The 19,248-nt window shown below is 43.4% G+C and overlaps 1 protein-coding gene across 15 annotated transcripts in view; it reads left to right on the top strand.

Moving 5' to 3' along the window:
- Agtpbp1 (ATP/GTP binding protein 1) overlaps positions 1-19,248 on the top strand; it is a 107,837-nt gene that overhangs the window by 67,357 nt on the left and 21,232 nt on the right. For 13 of the 15 annotated variants that reach the window (XM_006517339.3, NM_001377097.1, NM_001284221.2 and 10 more), the window contains 5 exons: positions 7,410-7,497; positions 12,876-13,020; positions 14,201-14,354; positions 15,302-15,482; positions 16,197-16,326. In XM_006517339.3, the coding sequence (XP_006517402.1) occupies positions 7,410-7,497; positions 12,876-13,020; positions 14,201-14,354; positions 15,302-15,482; positions 16,197-16,326 (698 nt within the window). The remainder of the gene's footprint in view (positions 1-7,409; positions 7,498-12,875; positions 13,021-14,200; positions 14,355-15,301; positions 15,483-16,196; positions 16,327-19,248) is intronic. The other 2 variants (XR_003950468.1, XR_003950467.1) reach the window with 1 other exon arrangement.

The following is a 19,248-nucleotide window of genomic DNA, read 5'->3' as shown; positions in this document are numbered from 1 at the left end:
GAATGTTCTTTTTTCTTTCATATATTTGTAAATAATATCTATGAAGTTAGGATAAAAGGTAGAGCAAGCTGTTTAGGTAGCTAGACTTTTAAAAATAAGACCAGTTTTGGATCTGCTAGGTTAATACCGAATAAAACTGAAGCTGGCTCGGTTTTACATCAGTAGAGGCTGAAAAAAGTGAGGATTTTTTGTAAACTTGAATTCGCATTGTATGTACTTAGAGCAGGATGCACAGTTAATATAATGAGCACTGGGAGCCTTTGATGACTAAAGAAATCATTTGTGGTGGAAAGCATAAACTGATGAAGGAGGCCATAGTACTTAGGAGGCTAGTTTGCCTTCTGTTTGACTTTGTGGGAGGCTTGGGCATTTTGCCTGTGGGACGCTGAGTGCTGTGCACATAGAAATGGACTTGGTGGGTAGAGGCCTTTGGTAGGGCTCACCAAGATGGGCAGTGCCAGAATTGCTTTCATTTCTTTAGTTACCCCCTTCCCCCTAAGACTTTTTTTTAGCTGATTCTACTAAGAAGTCTTCACAGACGATCCTAGAGCAGCTTGAATGTACTGCTGTGGTAATGTTGTCTGAATTGCTAAATTTGAACATTTGTGTCACTATCTCCACACCCTCTTTAGCTGTTACTTGAAATGGATTTTCTTAAATTGCCACCAGATGGCAGTTTTGCATTTAGTGATAGCTTCAGTTTCAAGCTTCTGTTTCATTCTCTCCCTGCATGTCTCTCAGGCTCAAGGGGGTTTTAACTCCTTCTTATATAAATCGACCATAACAATCCTGCTTGTAACATAAAGTGAGCATGCACAAGACACTTGTCAAAGACCCCAGTCTAATTTAAGATAATCAACTTTGTGTGTGTGTGTGTGTATGTAGGTATGCATGCATGTATGTTTGTATATATGGCACATGTATGTGTGTATTTATGTATATAGTATGTATGAGATGTATGGTGTGTTGTTTGAGTATATGTGTGTTTTGTGTGTATGGTGTATATGTGTGTGTGTGTGTGTGTGTGTGTGTGTGTATGTATATATATATATGAATGATGTGTATAATATGTGCATGCATGCTTTGAGATAGTGCTGAGGTGGGAGGACTACCTCCTTGCCTTCCATCTGGAGTCAGGACCTGTATTGTTTACAGCTGTGTATAGCAGTCTACTTAGCTAGAGAGCTCCCAGAATCCTCCTGTTTCTTCCCATCCTGGTATGAATGTGCTGGGATTACAAACAGGCTTCTGCATCTGGTTTTTTCTGAGGGTTCTGGGCATCGAAGCTCAGGTCCTCAGGCCTGTAAGGCAAAATTGTCATCTACTGAGCAATATTTCATAACTCCCAATGCTTTCTAGAAGTTTTACGTTGAAAAAACTTGAAGTGTTACTTTGCTAAGATGCTGACATCTGAAATGGTGCCTTGGCACTCTGGATCTCCTTGTATCCATTTTCTACAAACCATGGCTTTCTTGTGTGTCACTGTAGCATGATGGTTAGGATCAGGGAACTGACATTAATACAGGAAGTACCTTCTAGTCCTTGGATTCCCATTTAAGTTAGACTTTCTTCTTTTAAATCAATAAAAGAGTTTAGCTCAAAGGCATTTTCAGTCTTTCCGGCTAGCATGTGTCCAGCTGCTTGCTGAACTGAGCTACAGTCTGCTGCGCGAGACCAGTGTGTGTGTTCCCCTTGTTTCCTAGAGTTTATTTCCCATGTTTCTTTGTGCAGATGCTGACCTTGCTCTGCCCATAACCGGTCACATCGCTATGTTCTCACCGTGAAGTGCGACTCTCACAGGAGGGAGGGTACATGCTGAGCAAACCTGACCCCAGGCCTGTCTGGGAGGACCAGCTCCTGTAGGGTGGCGCTGGCGACTCGGCCCCTCATGCTTGCTCTGATTACTGACCCTGGCTTTTACTTCGCTTTCATTAAAGGCTGGTGCCGCTGTTTGAGTCTGTGGCAACTTCATAGTTTACTCAATATCGTTACTCAGACGCAGCCTTTCTGTGTTATGTTGAATAGATAATGACTTAGGGAATCGGAGTCACTTCCTTAGATTGACTCTTAGTGTTGCAGCCTAGCTTTCCCGAATATATTCAGTCAGAACTCTTGAGTATTGCTTTCTCTTTTCAGAATTAATACTGTACTTTAAAAAGTAATATTAGGATACATTGTTTAAAAAGATCAGAGCATCCTTAACCTCAGCCTGAGCCTTTTTCTGCTCCAGTACTCGGCTGTTATGTAAGGTGTTCTGTCTGTAGGAGGGTGAAACTTGAGGTTTAAATGGCTCGGTGAGGGTCAGGGACTCAGATGTGATTTAAGTGTGCAGTGACAGTGTGAGTCTTCAGGTACTGAGAGGGAAATGACAATACCTTGGGTGAGTGTCCGTCACCAAGTGCTCGCCTTGTGCAGGTCTTGGCGTATTTTAGCACAGTCCGATGCCCGTGCTCACTCACTGAAGAGCCAGCAGTGTAGACAGTGCGTAGCACTCTATCAAAGGCCATACGGCCATGTGTCTGTGTGTGGCCGAGTTGGAATTTGCCCTGGTTGTAGAGTGTGTGCTTGTAACCACCCTGTCATTCTGCATACACAAGATCAGCCTAGTACTGGACCTGTCATCTGGAACTCTGGAGACTTGGAGACAGGCAGATATTGTTTATATCTGTTTATAGTTTGTCATTTGTTACTGCCAGTAAACATAAAAATCCAGGAAATGTGCTACCTAAACTCTCTTTGAGGAAAATTAGTCCATGTAGAGATCTTTGGATACATAGAGGTGTCCTAGTGGCACGAAAGCAGAGGATGTGGGGAAAGTCAGACTGGCAATGGTCTGATGACTTAAATAAATAAAATAAAATAAAGCTAATCTAGACCATAAAAGGATGGGGTAACACATTAAGAAAAAAGTCAGTGGGACGAGGAAAAATAGAAAGTCAAAAAAGAAACAAGTATTTGGTAAGTAGCGGAAAGGAAGTGGGCTGAAGGGGCTGAGGTGGGGCATGTGCAGGGCATGGCTCCTGGGGGGAGGCAGTGCCCTAGGATGTCAGAGAGGACAGTGCTGTGTGTTCCTTCAGGGGCAGGACCTTGCCATTGAATAATTTGGCAAAGATAAGCTAGGTAAATGCAAACAAAGCAGAAGTGGTAACATCAATGGCAGAGAAATTTAATACTTAAAAACCAGAAGAGCTGAGAGACTCACAGGTTTCTGTCCTTAAGCTGCTACAAACCTTTATGTAGGAAAGTTGTCACGGAGACCTACAGAGACAGAGCAAAAGCTCCAATAATTAACGGATTAAAAGACAGCTATTATGAAAATAGAATCTGGCCTAGCAAGAAGTTTCAACATAAGCAAGGATTTAAAGATTGGGAATGGTGTAGCCAAACTTGGGAGTCCCTGTTTTGAGAAATATTTGAGGGTATGCTCCAGCAACCTGAGAGTAAAACTTAAGAAAGAGAAAGACACTGGGTGTGAGAAGTGACTCAGCCAGATGTCCAGCAAGAAGCAGGTGAAAGTTGGGAAATACTCTAGAGAGTGGGCCATCCTACCAGAGTGTGATGGTGACAGCCAGGAAGTCAGTGGAGTAGAGTCTGACAGTCAAGAAACTCGCAAGAGGTATGAGAGGAAGTCTGACGTCATTCATCAAAATGGCGAAATACAGACGAAGCTGTAAACCAAAGTGTTGGACTTCAAGTGTGAGACAGACATATGTCATAGAGGTTATAGTGTCTGGCAAAGACGTGAGGAGGACATTTGAATTGGCCCTGGAAGCGTTTTGGGGAGCACGTGCCTTGGCTCTCCAATGGCTCCACCCACAGAATCTTAGCTAAGAGTGTGTGGTGTGGTGTGGTATGTGTGTGTGTGTGTATGCGCTCACGTGTGCATGTGTGCCTGTGCGCACACACCGAGGCTAAAGGAGTATGATGGTACCCTGATAGCACTCTGCTTATTCGCCTGACAGGATTCTCAGTGAACCTGGATCAAGGCTGGCATCCAGTAAGGCCCAGGGATCCTCTCTGTGCCCACTCAGTGCTGGGTTATAGGCAATATATAGCCACAGCCAGCTTCTTACATGTGTGCTGGGGATTTGAACTCGGATCCTTACGCTTGTGCAGCAGGTGCTCTTTCCTATTGAGCTGTCTAACCAGTACCCAAAAGTAAAATGAACATTTTGTTATTGTACGTGTTTGGGTGTTTTGCCTGAATATATGTTCAGAACGTGCATGTTAGGTGCTGGAGGTCAGAAGAAGGTGCTGGATCCCCTGGAACTGGACTTAGAGATGGCTGTGAGCTGCTGTGTGGATGCTGGGAATCACAGCTGGGCCCTCCAGAAAGAGCAGTCAGTGTTGTTGACTGCTGACCCTTGTCTCCAGCCCCCTCCAAAAGCAGGAACTTAACAGGCGGTTTCCACTATTGAGGAGTGCGAGGCTGAGCACGGTGGTACGCTCCTGCAGTCTCTCTTAGCAGGGTATTCAAGGCTAGCCTGGGCTACTCAAAAGCATGCTTTAAGAAACCAAACAAAAGAAAAAACGTGGGAGGGGAGGCTACATTTTTAATCCTGCAAAACTAAATTATACTTTTGTTGTTTATAAAGCAATTGATGAAAATGTTCAAATGGATTTGTTTACTTTTCTGAACGTAGTGTGATCTCCGAACTTCCTTTTTAGAAGGACCAACCTACGGAGGGAGCTAGAGAGATACTCAGTGGTTGAGAGTGCTTCCTGCTTTGGCAGAGGACGGCAGTTCAGTTGTTAGTATCCTTGTCAGGGGGCTCACAGTTGACTGTGACTGCAGCTCCAGGGCCACCTACACCTCTGCCCCTACAGTTACTTCACTCAAATGCACATACACATAATTTAAAAAATAATAAACCTAAGAAAAGAAACAACTTAAGAATCTAGGTGCAGAGTTGTAGAACAACCAATGTAACAAGTTACTATAAAAGAATAGCCATTCCTTAAAACTAAGGTGGCTCATGGTAAGGAGCCTGCAGCTTGGAGTGCGCCCATCAGTGGTGTGAGGGGAGCCATACTTTTCTTTCAATGGTGCTGAAAGGCCATGGAGAAAATGATCCATGAGTTTTGGCAATGGAATTAATACCACTTGCCATGTAGGGCAGGTGGTTGAGAGGACATGGTGACTATTTTATACAACTAAACACAGCAGTGCCTGTCACATGGGGATTAGTCACTGTCTCTTGTATTATACTTGATAGAATTGATTTGAGAAACTTGGTCAATATTGCATCAAGGGCTATATAACATTTTTGATTGAAATTACTAGAAAATAGTTGTTTGTTCTTATTAGTATATTCACCATCAGGGTCTGAGGTTCTGATTTCTTGAAATGCAGTGAAGGAGCACACAGTAGGAGGGCCTGTGTCATTAAGGAGCACAGAGTAGGTTAACCTCCTCCAGAGGGCCAGGAGGCAGCATAGCTGCTATAGGTTGGCATGTGTGTTAGGCAGCACATGATTAAGGTGAGCCTCAAATAGCATTGAAAGAGCTAGTGAGAAAGGAAAAGAAACTTTATAAAATGCGAATATCTTTAATGAGATATTCCTACACCAGGAAAATGACTTCATACTAAAGGTAGGATTTAAAATCAACTCAGCTCTCAGGAAAAGCCATCAGTGTTTCTAAAATTACATATGAATCTAATTCGATTCCAGTTTAACAGTCTAGTATATCAGGTTATGGAATGAAATCAGATGATTTTCTGCTTTTTGTTTGTGGGGAAGAGGGAGACACAATCTCACCATGTAGACTATGCTAGCCTGGGGTACAGATTTCCACATATGTCTCTCCAGTGCTGGGGTGAAAGGAGAGCACCGCTGTGCCTGGGCACGCAGTGCAGATTTTGTTTTTGTTTTTTAAATTTTATTTTATTAGATATTTTCTTTATTTACATTTCAAATGCTATCCTGAAAGTTCCCTATAAATCCCCCCCCCCCCGCTCCCGTACCCACCCACTCCCTCTTTTTGGCCCTGGCGTTCCCCTGTACTGGGGCATATAAAGTTTGCAAGACCTCGGGGCCTCTCTTCCCAATGACGGCCGACTAGGCCATCTTCTGCTACATATGCAGCTAGAGACACGAGCTCCGGGGGTACTGGTTAGTTCATATTAAAGCTCATCCAGGAAAGTACATCGTCTGCTTGACCAAAAAACAACTTGGGGAGGAAAGGGTTAACTCATCTTACACAAAGAAAGTCAGGACAGGAACTCACACAGGGCAGGAACCTGGAGACAGGAGCTGATGCGGAGGCCTTGGAGGAATGCTGCTCACTGGATTGCTGCCCATGGCTTGCTCAGCCCAAGACCACCAGGCCAGGGATGGCCCTACCCACAGTAGGCTGTGCCCTTCCCATTAGTCACTAGTTAAGGAAAGTCCTACAGTTGGATCTTAGGGACACGTTTCCTCAGTTGCAGTTCCCTCCTCTGGGATGACTCTAGCTTATGACATATTGATGTAAGACTAGCCAGGACACAAGCCATATTAACACTTCTGTAGAGAAGGAATGAAAACACACACAAATTTTTGTGGTTTTTCTCAGTGCACATGAGACTCTATAAAGAATTAGAGGAGTTATTGCTGAGTATTGTGTGTGAGTGTGCATGTGGCTGTGCCTGCATTGTGGTATGCATGTGTGTGCACTTGGTGTGCCTGTGTCTGTGTGTTTATTGTGGTGTGTGTGTGAGCACATGCCTGTGTGTATGTGTGCATGATGCCCTTTCACTTTGCTTCAGCCAGGGTGTGTCTTTGTGTGGTTGCATGTGCATGTACTGTGGTGTGTGTGCACTTGCCTCTGTGTGTGTGTGTGCATGTGTGTGTACTGTGGTGTAACTGTGTCTGTGTTTGTGCACACTCCTGTGTGTGTGTGTGTGTGTGTGTGTGCATGGCGCCCTTTACACTTTGCTTAGGCCAGGGTGTGTCTGCCTTTGTGGTGGGCTGCTGCTTTGGCCAGCTCACTGGAGGAGCTTCCTCTCATCTAGGAGCACGGAGATTACAGCCAGGTGCAGCTTCTCCGTGGCTTCTGAGGGTTAATGGAGCCTGATGCTTGGGAGATGAGTTTTACCTTCGGGGCCATCTCCCTACACGATTTCTTTATTAAATTTTACTTTTTACAAGGAGTAAAAATTATCTTTAATTGACACTTGAACAACAATTTAACAGAAAAGAATTGGTAGCCACTCACTCTAAAGTTATTCCATTTTAGTTGAACTTTAAAAGGGGATATTGATTAAATTATAGTTTAAGAAATTACTCATATTTCTCTAATACATCTTAAAATAATGAAATGCAGTATACCCCAGTCTTCCTGAAATTTTGGTGCTTTCTAGAAGGCAGGATTCATTTTTACATCAATTCTGAAAAGAATTCTCTCTTTCCTTTCCTCTTCTTTCAAAGGTATGCAGCCACTTATGTATTCAGTTCAGGAAGCACTAAATGCCAGACCATGGTGGATCCGTATGGGCACTGACATTTGTTACTACAAGTGAGTATTCTTACAGAGGTTCCCAGAAGGCTCCATTCTATCCCCTTTCAGTGTAACAGTGAAAACACTTAGTATGCATGTTGGCTAGTCAGGGGAAGAGAGGGACCCTCAATTAAGAAAATGCCTGGACAGGACGCAAGCCTGTAGGTTATTTTCTTAATTAGTAATTTGATGTGGGAGGGTCCAGCCTGATGTGGACGGTACTACACCTAGGTTGGTGTCCTGGATTCTGTAAGAAAGAAGGCTGAGCAAGCCATGGGGGCCCAATAAGCAGCGCCCTCCATGGCTTCTGTGTCAGCGCCTATCTCCAGGTTCCTGTCCTAGCTTCCTTCAGAGATGGACAGTGCTGTGGAAGTGTAAGCCAAATAAATGCTTTCCTCTCCTCCTTACTTAGTCATGGTGTTTTAACCCAGCAATAGTGACCTTACTTTTTATTGACTCTTTGGGAATTTCCTACAGTGTATTTAGACCCTACTCAGCCCCACTCCTGCCTCTAGCTCCTTCAGCCCCACTCCTGTCTCCCCAACCCCCGATACCTTGCCTCTTCCTTTTCCTTTTCCTCTTTTTCTTCACCCCCCCCCCTTTTGTAAAATAACCATGGAGTCTAATTCGTGCTGCCCATATACCTGTTTGGGGACATCCGTTGGAGCATGGTTGACCTGCAAAGGGGCCACACCATTAAAGAAAACCAACTCTCTCTGCCCCAGAAGCCATCAAATGTCCATAGTGTCCCTGATTGGAGTGGAGGCTTGTTCACCTGGTGCCTGCAGGCAGTCTCAGCTGCCCTGAGTTCATAGGCACAGCTGTCCTGTTACGTCCAGAAGTCTCTGTTTGAGTCTGACCTGTAGAACCTTTTCTTGTTCCTCTCCTGAGGTGGTCCTGGAGCCTGTGTGGGAGAGCAGGTGGAGTACGATTATTTGCCTGTGTATGGCTACGGCTTTGCTTGTAAATGATGTCGATGGAGAAGTCTTAGACCTTGCTTCCTATTTTACTCTAATTCTGTAGATAAAATGTTTGCATATAATGCTTATTCTCCTTCCTATAAAATACATTAGGAGCTTGGTGTGTGTATCTCACACCACATAGTTGCTGCACTTCTTCCCACTGTTCGTCCCTCAGCCCAGTTTTCCCTATGACCTTTATCCTTGATGTACTTGTGCTGGGCCCTGGGAGCGCCTGGTGGTTGCTTATGTGCGTTTCTGTGCCGGGAAGGGTAGGAGGTATGGCTTACTACCTCACGACTGCCTCGGCTGTTGTGTAAGTAGGTCAGACCTTTCCTCGAGAGAAGGCCCGTGATTACAAATTTGCTGTTGTCTTTTCAGAAATACTTCCCTAATGTACACAGACTTTTAGGCTAATCTCTTAAAATGGAAACCATGTACGTATCTGACTTACAACTCTGTCCAGCTTCTCCGGCAGATGGGCACAGATGTGCTCTTTGGCAGCATGGATTTTGTCTTGTGTTTCTTTACTGATAGAACATGTGCTTTATACTCTCAGAGGACACCATTTGCTGTCAGCTGCGAGGAACAGCGTAGGCCCGTTTGAGTGAGATGCCAGTTTCCTATGTTCTTCTGTTGGAATATGAATGCACATAGTAGAAGAAATGCTCTGGTTTGAAAACCTTTGCATCTAAACTGAACATTTAAAATCCTGTGTTTTTAACTTTTTATTGATTTTTTTTTTTGGAGGGAGAGTGAATTTCATAACATGTACCTTAACCCCACTTATCTTCCTGTTCCCTTATCTCTGCCCTCTGCCCTTGCAACCTCTCCCAAAATAAAAATAATTTTTAAATTTTTATCTTTTAATGATCATTTCCCATCAGTCACACAAGATTCTGTATGTTTATAATTTTGGTCTTGGTGTTTATCTCCTTTGGATGGCAGTTTCTGTCTTGTTAGTCTTGAATTTTCCATAAAGTGGATTTTGACTCTTAATGTTGTCCTTAACTAGCACTGATTGTCTCGTTCTTGTAGCTTTGCCAGAAGACGATGACGTCTAAAATTTAAACTAACATAACAGTTTATGTTCTCTTTGGAAAAACCTATATCTTAAATTCTGTTACTTTCTGGGAAAGAAATGGGCTTCATCTCAGTAAGGTTCCATCCCTCCGTGTTTGTTAGCAAAATAAATAAGTAGCACACAAATAAGAAAAAGAAACAAAGGAAATATGTACCCTGATCTCCACTTCAGAGTGCTTGTAGTGTCTTTAATGGTAGCTCCATAGAAAGGTGCTCTTGGGTCACCTGTTCTGTGGTAGAATGTTGCAGCGACCTAGTGCTGACCCGGGCAGTGGTGGGCATGGTTCTGGAAGAATTGTTCAGGCCATCAATATCAGAATATCCCTGCTTCTCTACGTACCCTTTAGTTCTTTTCACACTGCAGTGTGCACGACTGTAACACAGTTAAGTTCTGTTCTGTGTAAGGAGTGATAACAGGAGTTTTTGCTTTTTCGTCTGGCTACTCTCAGACCAAACTGGAATTCTGTGCAACTTAGCATTCATTGGTTAACTATATTTTTGTGTTGCATATGTTTTCCAGAAATCTGTTACTAAGGATCGGAGACTGTTGTGTTAGTTATAAATAGAACATAGTTGTCTTCGGTCAACATGTGTGTCTTGTTTTGTTTATAGCCCGTAACTTCCATAGAACATGTATGATAACATGTGTTGGCATGGGTTCTTACTATTTTATTGGGTTCTTATAACTCGACTTCCCTTCCAATCCTTATTCCATCCCAACTCCTTCCAACCCCTGACACTAGGTAGGAGAGAAACAAGGTTAGAGGGGAACGGGGACCTAGACCTCTCTAGGTTTCTTCCTGCTGATTAGGGGTGTTGAGTTGAGGCAAGTCCAGTCTTTGTCTTCAGAATATCCAGTTTCTTCTTGTCTCATTTCTCACGACCATTTGACAAAAAGAAACAGCAGGGGCGGCGGCAGCAGTCTCCTTCCCAGGCCCTCTTGGAGTTTTCCTATTTATTCCCTCCCCAAAGTCTCCAGAATTAAACTCTCTGCAGCTGGCAAAGATCACACCCCAGCTAGTGCAGCCGGCAAATCACAATCACCTGTTGTGAAGCAGCCTCTTGTCCCACACCTGGGAATAAAACAAAAACATATTCACATAACATAACTGGGTTCTTAAAGAAACCAAACTCTCACTACAGGGATATGTACCTCTTCAGTTAGCTGCCAATTCAGAGAAGAAACTGTTTTGTATGTTTCTTAGTTCTTAGCATTTGCCATTATCTGCCCATACAAGAGACAGTGATGAAGTTAATGAAGAATAGTTTGAATATCTACGTGTGTGAATAAATTTTTAAAAGCGTTTTTAGAGCTTTACAAATTAAGTCAACAGCAGATCTTTAAATGCCTATGTCAGCAATACTTAAGGACTTTTAAAAGCTATGAACAGGATGCTGTCGCAGGTGTTTGCTGCCCATGTTGAACAGTTGCTGTTGTGTGATCAGTTCTGTGTGTGCATTTCAGAGCTCCCTACCTCCCTGTTGACTGTGAAGGTTCCTAACACTGATTTATGCATACTGTGGGGCTGGTGTTGGAAGGTGGGTGCGCCTGCCACTGCTTTGTGTGGAGGTCAAAGGACAACTTTGATGTTTGGTTCTTTCCTCCCATGACGTGGTTCTAGGTATGAATTCAGCTTTGGCAGAAAGTACCTTTGTCCACTGAGCCATCTTGCTAGTGGCCCACATGCTGAATTTTTTAAAGCAGTTGTCAGATACAATATTTTGTATAGAAATAGTTATCTCTAAAGAACAAAGACCCCTTAAGACCATCTAACCACCTTGCCATTACCATACATCTGAAAAAAATTAAGAAAATTCTTTACTATAATCTAGTCAGTGTTCAGATTTCCCCAGGAGCCATGTAAATGCTGCTTGGTACTTGTTTTTTTCCATTAGGTTTTATGAAAGAGCACACATTACAGTATTTTTTTTAAGTATAAATGCCTGGAAAGTGTGATTTATTTTGTATAACTATTAGCAGGAGAGAACAGGTTTTGGAAAAAAAATACACCCTTGAAAGTATTCCGTGTTAAAAATGTCTGATCTCCCATGCTCATCACAAGTCACACTTAATCTATGTTAATATGTTTCTTAAATATTTTTTTTATCAGTAGGTTTCCTTTTTCTCTGCTCTGTTAAACTGGTTTCTTTCTCATCCAGGAGTTTTAAGTTTGTCTTTTGCTGACTACATCTTTGCCATTAACAAATGTATCTTATTGAGATGGTGTACACTGTCCATTAGCTGTAAAGCATAGTTAGGCTTAGGCTCATTTTGGCCAAGAACACAGCGTCTGTGATGCTGCAGATCTCCCTCCTGCCACACCGGGAAGCACTGGGAACAGCAGCCTTCCTCCTGCCACACCAGAAAGCACTGGAAACAGCAGCCTTCCTCCTGCCACACCGGAAAGCACTGGGAACAGCAGCCTTCCTCCTGCCACACCGGAAAGCACTGGAAACAGCAGCCTTCCTCCTGCCACACCGGAAAGCACTGGGAAACAGCAGCCTTCCTCCTGCCACACCGGAAAGCACTGGGAACAGCAGCCTTCCTCCTGCCACACCGGAAAGCACTGGGAACAGCAGCCTTCCTCCTGCCACACCGGAAAGCACTGGGAACAGCAGCCTTCCTCCTGCCACACCGGAAAGCACTGGGAAACAGCAGCCTTCCTTGCGAGTTTTCTCTTTTCATCTTAACACTAAGTATGGTAAAGTGCCAGATGCTGTGGCTTGAAGCGGCTAGCATGAATGTGGTCCTCAGCCTCTTAGCTGATGGAGGGGCTATCGTGGATGCAGTAACGGATGCGGTGACTCACTGATGAGGAGGATGAGCTTCACGTGCGCTCAGCCTAAAGAAGAGGCGTGCTGCAGATGGTGGCCCGTTGGGTCGTGTGTCTGAACACTTGGTCCCTAGTTGGTGGAATTGTTTGGGAAGGAGTAGGACGTGTGGCCTCGTTGGAGGGAATGTGTGGCTTTGAAGTTTCAGGGCCCACCCCGTCTCCAGTGTCTGCCTCGTGTCTGTGGATTGAGACATTAACTCTGAGCTCCTACTTGAGCACCAAGCCTGTCTGCCAGATGCTCTGCTCCCTGCTGTAATGGTCATAGCAGGACGGAGTCTAACCTCAGACTGTTAGTCCCAAGCAAACTCTTGCTTCTATAAATGATTTCGGTCATGGTGTGTCTCACGATGGTAATAGGAAAGTAACTAAAACAATGCCTGTTGAATAAAGCAGTTCAGTTAAATGGACTATCCACTGGGGTTTTTCTTTTTTCTCTCTGAAATTCTACTTAATAAAGTTAGCACAGGAAATCAGAACGTCTGTGCATGGAAAAGAAATGCTTTATGCTTTTCAATTGCAGAAATCACTTCTCACGAAGCTCAGTTGCCGCAGGCGGACAGAAGGGCAAGTCCTACTACACCATCACCTTCACCGTGAACTTCCCGCACAAGGACGATGTCTGCTATTTCGCCTATCACTATCCATACACGTACTCGACTCTGCAGGTGAGAGAGCCTGGGGTAAACTTGTATCGTTCTGTATTGTGAGTAAGTATCAGGTAATTGGTACACTTTGCTTCTGGTTAATATAGCCATAGAATGTAGGATGCATATCAACAGAGATGTAGTACTCGTTGGAAACACTATAGGTGGGAAGGGGATGGTGAAGTGGTCGCTCTGAGAGCCCGAAGATGCTCAGATGCTAAAGTGCCTGCGCCACAGCAGTGAGGACCCCATTTTACATCTGTAGCCCCCACAGAGGAGAACCAGATGTGATCCAGTGAGTCCTAAACTCCACTGCCAGGAGTGCAGGCAGCTGGATCCTCAGTGCTTGGCTAAGGTTCACTGAGAGACCTCATCTCAGGGAAGACAAGGAAAGTGGAGAGGTAGAGAAGCAGCTATTGCTTGACACGAATGTCAGCTTCTGTCTTCATTTGTACTCACAGGGGTGCGTGCACGTGGGTATGTGGCCCACTCCTGTGCTTCCACAAGTGAAAAAGAACTTAAAAAAAGAACTAGGAAGGAAAATTGCATATTTCATATATCACTTATAGAAACTGATACTTCTGCAACTTCCTGTGAATAAATTTTAACTAAATGAGATTTGTTTGCTTAACTAAAAGCACTATAATATAAATATAAATAAATATAATGTTAATCTTGTGGAAACAAGTAGGTCATCTTGTAACAGTAGGGAAATCAAGCCACATTTTGAATCGCTTTGAATTTTCTGTAGGAAAATTAATGCTTTGGCATAAGAACCAGGTTCATTCTGTCCTTGGCTCCTCAGAGTGTGTGTGAGGAAGCTGTAGAAGCAGGTTCATTCTGACCTTAGTCGTAAGTCTAAAATTCTAAGTTCTTGGAAAAACAAATGCTTTTTCTTCATAGCAAAGATTGGTAACAAAGCCTTAGCTGAATATCTGTGAACTTATGTAGAATATTGGTTCTGCCTGTGGTGACTTTCGGGTCCACGTAGGGTAATCCTGCGGGTGTGGCAGGTAACAGCAGGTGCCACCTTTCCCCTGTCCCCGGCCGTTCAGGGCTGTGGTTTATTTGGCATTGTGGTTGTAGGTAGGTTTTCAGAGGCAGGTTTACTTCCCGTTCCAGGGGTCTCGAGACCGTTGCTCTGTGCGTCAGGAGGGAGTTTTAACATGATGCTATGCTTTCCTTTTACATTCTTCTCAAGATGCATCTTCAAAAATTGGAATCGGCACACAATCCTCAACAAATCTATTTTCGAAAAGACGTGTTGTGTGAAACCTTGTCTGGAAACATCTGTCCTTTGGTGACCATAACAGCAATGCCAGAGTCCAATTACTATGAACATATCTGTCAGTTCAGTAAGTCTGTCTTCTTCTCTCAGAGCATCACACATTCTCACTTGGGTTTGCTTTCTGGGTATTTATAACAAATAATTCTAAGAGCAGCCATGAGAAGGCCGGGATTCCAGTCTTGGTCCTGTGTCTAGCGTGGACCACCTCTGTACCTCAGGTTCTTACTCTGGAAAGTGAGAGTCACCCGAGATTTCCTCTCAGGATTGCTTTGATAGTCATATTTTTTAGTTGTTATTTCTAGAAATCATGCTGAAGCTAAAATACAATAAAATTTCTAGAGTTCAAATGTTTTGATAGCTAGTGCTAAGCAGTTACTTGTTTTTCTCCACTATTTAAAGTTTAGAATTGCTGAGGTAGTGCAAACAAGAACACAGTTCAATTTTTGATAAGAGAGAGAGAGAGAGAGAGAGAGAGAGAGAGAGAGAGTCAGAGACAGACAGAGTCAGAGACAGACAGAGACAGATGCTGTGCACTGGCATAGGGGTCATGAGTTGGCCGTTTGCCAACTATGTAAATGCACTCTGTCGATTCTGCGTCACCGTTCCCCTGTGCTGTCGTTTGTACAGATTTAGATTAACATTTTTATTTTCTCCGTGAGTTTATGAAACACAATTTTATACTTTAAACTTTTGCAGGTGTTATTCTTTGTAAAACTATGTTTACCCTCAAGAACGAACCATTTTCAAGCTCCGTTAATCAATAGGAAGCAACCAAGTGGTCCCTGTGCTGTGCAGGATCACACTGGTTGGTCACGTTACAGACTCCTGCACCTGGCAGCTTGCATGCACTTTCTGTTGTTTTCTCGGTAGGGCTAGTGCAGATTGTGCGTGTTGTGTGTGCACGGTAACTTTCCACTGGAGTTAACAACCAAGGAGAGTTCTAGAACCCCAAAGTGAAGCACAAGTCAATTTTTGTAGCTGTTCATTTTAATTGAGCTTTTGTGTGCGCTTTAGGAACTCGCCCTTATATTTTCTTGTCTGCTCGGGTCCATCCTGGAGAAACCAATGCAAGCTGGGTAATGAAAGGAACACTGGAGTACCTCATGAGCAATAGCCCGACTGCCCAGAGCCTACGGGAGTCTTACATTTTTAAAATTGTCCCCATGCTAAATCCAGATGGTGTCATCAATGGAAAGTAAGTTAAGCAGTGGCTGCCGGAGTGCCATAGGTTGGGATAGTTGGCTGCATTTAATTTGTTCATCTAATAGTGTTCAAGTTAATTCAAATAATGGGTTTGATGATTTTTTTTCTAGGAAAAAAACTCCCAAGTTTTTGGTGGGTAATGCGTCAGACTCTTAAATGCATGTGTTAGTGTTATGATTCCATGGAAAGGTAACTTTATAAAATCTTTGTTGCGTTGTCTTAGGAAGCTGTTTCAGGACATAAGCTCCAAGCACACACACCCTGTTTCCTTTGCTGAGCACGTGGCTGTAGACTGGTGTCTGACCACACCAGTACACAGTTCCTATGATGAACAGAGAGTGTGCTTACACGGCTTCAAGACTACATAATTTGCACATATTTGCCTTTCTCACACAGTATGTGTACAAGACAACTCACTAGCATGCAGTTAGTGTAGCAAGTGGTTCCTATTTAGTCGAGAGGGAGTGGCCTATTAACAATATATTTCGTACAGTACAAAAGAAAAGCCCAGAATTGACACTGTTTTTATAACTTACAAAAGTCTATTTTAAATTTGAAATCACCATTGTTACATAAATGTGACATCGGATTTTCCATGTAGCAAACTATGGATACAAGTTTACTTAGTGAGGAAGATGTGTGTTCTGATGTGTATTCAGTTGGCATTGCCTTGAATCCTTTTGTTTTGCTGTCTCTGTGTGTATAGTCACCGCTGCTCCTTAAGTGGAGAGGATTTGAACAGACAGTGGCAAAGTCCAAACCCAGAGTTACACCCCACGATTTATCATGCCAAGGGGCTGCTGCAGTACCTGGCCGCGGTGAAGCGCCTACCTCTGGTAAGTGGCCGGGCTTCTTGGTCTCTGTGCACATCAGTGTCTTTACTGATGAATAGCTTAGTACATTTTACCTTACCATTGTCGCACTAGCATGCAGACTGACATTCCTCCCGTGAGTCTTGACCCTTTTGTGTCATTACACCTTGTTCTCCTTCCTGTCCCCGCCCACTGTCTTCCTCTGTCCTTGTTCCCACCCCTTGCTGGTCCTCTGACCTCCCTCACTGGGTCCCTGGTCTGCTATTTTATTGCCATCTCCCTCTCGAGTTTTGCGAGCTGCACGTGTGTAAATTAGTTACACATTTATAAGCACAGTTCTAAATCTGGGTTCCACATATATCCATGTATGTATGTGTGTGTATACACACACACACACACACACACACACACACCAGTATTTGGTTTTCTGTATTTAGTTGATTGCATTTACTATAATGATTTCTAGTTGCATCTGTTCTCACAGATGCATAAAATTCCTCATCCAGGTTAGAGTTGTATGGTTGCATCATATAGCAGCTCTAATTTTAGCTTTTTTTTTTTTTTTTGGTAAGGAATGTCCATACTGATTTCCATAGCTACTGCACACATTTATATTTCTGAATAGTAAACAGTGTCTCTCTTCTGTACATCCCTGTCAGCATTTTTTATTTGGTTTTTAATGGTAGCTGTTCCGGTTGGGGTGAGATAAAGCTCAGAGCGGCTTTGATTTACATTCTTTGGTGGCTAGGGGTGCAAATACTTTCTAAAAAAAAAAAAAACAGCAAAATTACATTTATTTCTTTATCTTTGCACGTGTGAAAGATGGTGTGCCTGTCCACAGTGCAGATGTGGAAGTCAGGGTGATTTACAGAGTTGTCTGTCTCCCTCCACCGCATGGGTTCCACACTGCTCTTCAAGGATTTATTAGCCGTTTCTAGTTCTTCTTTGAGAACTATTTATTTTTGTTCATTATACCATTTATTGAGTGGGCCATTTTGTCTTTTAGTGTTTAATTAAAAAATTATTTATAGTGTCTACATATTAATTCTCAGATGTGTAGTTGGTAAATATTGCCCCCTCAAACAACAATAACAACAAAAACAACAACAACAAAACAAAAACAAAACACAAAGAGAAGAGGTAGGTCTGGAGATATGGCTCAGTGATTAAGAGCACTTATGTTCTTCCAGAGGATCCATTTTGATTGCCAAGTACACACATGGCTGCTCAGAATGATCTGTAACTCTGGTTCTAGAGCATCCAACGTCTGCTGACCTCTAGAGGCAGCAGCCCACGTGTGGTGTGTGTGCGAGTGCATGTGCATGCAGGCAAGATATCCAGATTCATTAAATCAAATAATTTTTAAAACATTTTAAAGAATAAAAAGAATGTATGTGTTTGTGTGAGTGTTTGACCCTCATGTTCATGTGCCTGAGCAGGTCGGACAAGGCCGTGGGGCCCATGGAGGTAGATTATGAGCAGCCCATTGTGAGAGCTGGGAATTGAGTTCAGGTCCTCTCAGAAGAACAGCTAATGCTCGTGAACTCTCAGCCAGTCTTGGAGGGCTGTCAGGGATTGTTTTCTGTGTAATGCAGGCACTTTAATTCAAGTCATGTAATCCCGTTCACTAATTGGAATTATATCCTGTGCTACTTGAGTTCTCTTCGGAAGAGCCTTGCCTAGGCCTGCTTCTTGAGCTGCTTTCCTCTAGTATCTCAAAAGCTTCAGGTCTCTGATGCATTGGATGGATTCTGTGCCAGCTGTGAGATGCAGATGTGTGTCCAGATGTGGAGACCCAGGTTCTCCAGACCATTGTTAAGAAGGCTCTTGTTTTGGCTACTTTTCTATTGCTGTGATAACATCATGATCCAGACCATTTTAGAAGATAGTTTATATGGGGCATGGAGATTGTGACAGCAGGTAGGCAGGCAGGCAGGCAGGCAGGCAGGCATGGCGCTGGAGTGGTGGCTGAGAGATCATGGGGACACAGTCATTAGGCAGAGCACCAACTGGAAATGGTGTGGACTTTTGAAACCTCAAAGCTCACCTCCTTCAATAAAGCCACACTGCTTAATATTTCCCAAACAGTTCTACCAACTGGGGACCAAGTCTTCTACTCTTTTAGCCTATGGGGACTGTTCTCATGCAAACCATGACAGCTGTCTCTTCTCCAGTGTGTGTTTTTGCCTGTGGTTGTAACTGTGCATGTTTGGAGTCTTCAGTTCTCGTTTTCAGGCCTGTATTTATGCCTGTTTCACACTGCATTTGTTTCCATAGATCTGTGCCTCCAGCTTTGCTTTTCTGCTAAGGATTGGCTTGTCTGTTCAGAGTCATTTTGTGTTTCCATATGGATTTTAGTATTGGTCTTGTTTCTCTGGAGACTGGGAGTGCATTGAACCTGTAGATTACCCTTGGTGTTGTGTTCACTCACACAGTGTGGACTCTGTCAGCCGTAACATAGATGTCCATGCATCTCACAGTGTAGACTCTGTCAGCTGTGACATGGACGTCCACCCATCTCCCAGTGTCTTTTTTCACTTTTTCAAGGTCTCACAAATGTTCATGTAGAGGCGTTCATCTCCTTGGTCAGGTTTGTTCCCAGGCATTTATTTATTTTTGACATAAATACGAGTGGGGTTGTTTCCTTCTGATTCTCTGGGCAAATTCTTCATTGACACTCGGATCTGCTGCCGACTCCTGTGCTGGCTTTGTGTGCATTGACTTTGTGACAGCCATAAGTCATAGAGGTTTCTAGTAGGCTTTGGGATCCTACAAGTACTGGAGAGTGTTTTTGGTTTTGTTTTTACTTTTGTAAATAGGAACATTTTGACTTCTTTTCCTACTTGTGTGCTGTTTCTCCTTTTTTTTTTTTTTTTATCGTTTCAACTAAAGCCCTGAGCACTGTTGGAGAGAGTGGGCACCCTTGCCTTGTTCCAGATTCGGGAG

This window comes from Mus musculus, chromosome 13 (genome assembly GCF_000001635.26).
Source record: "Mus musculus strain C57BL/6J chromosome 13, GRCm38.p6 C57BL/6J".
Classification (NCBI taxonomy): Eukaryota; Metazoa; Chordata; class Mammalia; order Rodentia; family Muridae; genus Mus; species Mus musculus.
The sequence above is the reverse complement of the archived record's forward strand: the minus strand, read 5'-3'. Positions and strand labels throughout refer to the sequence as shown.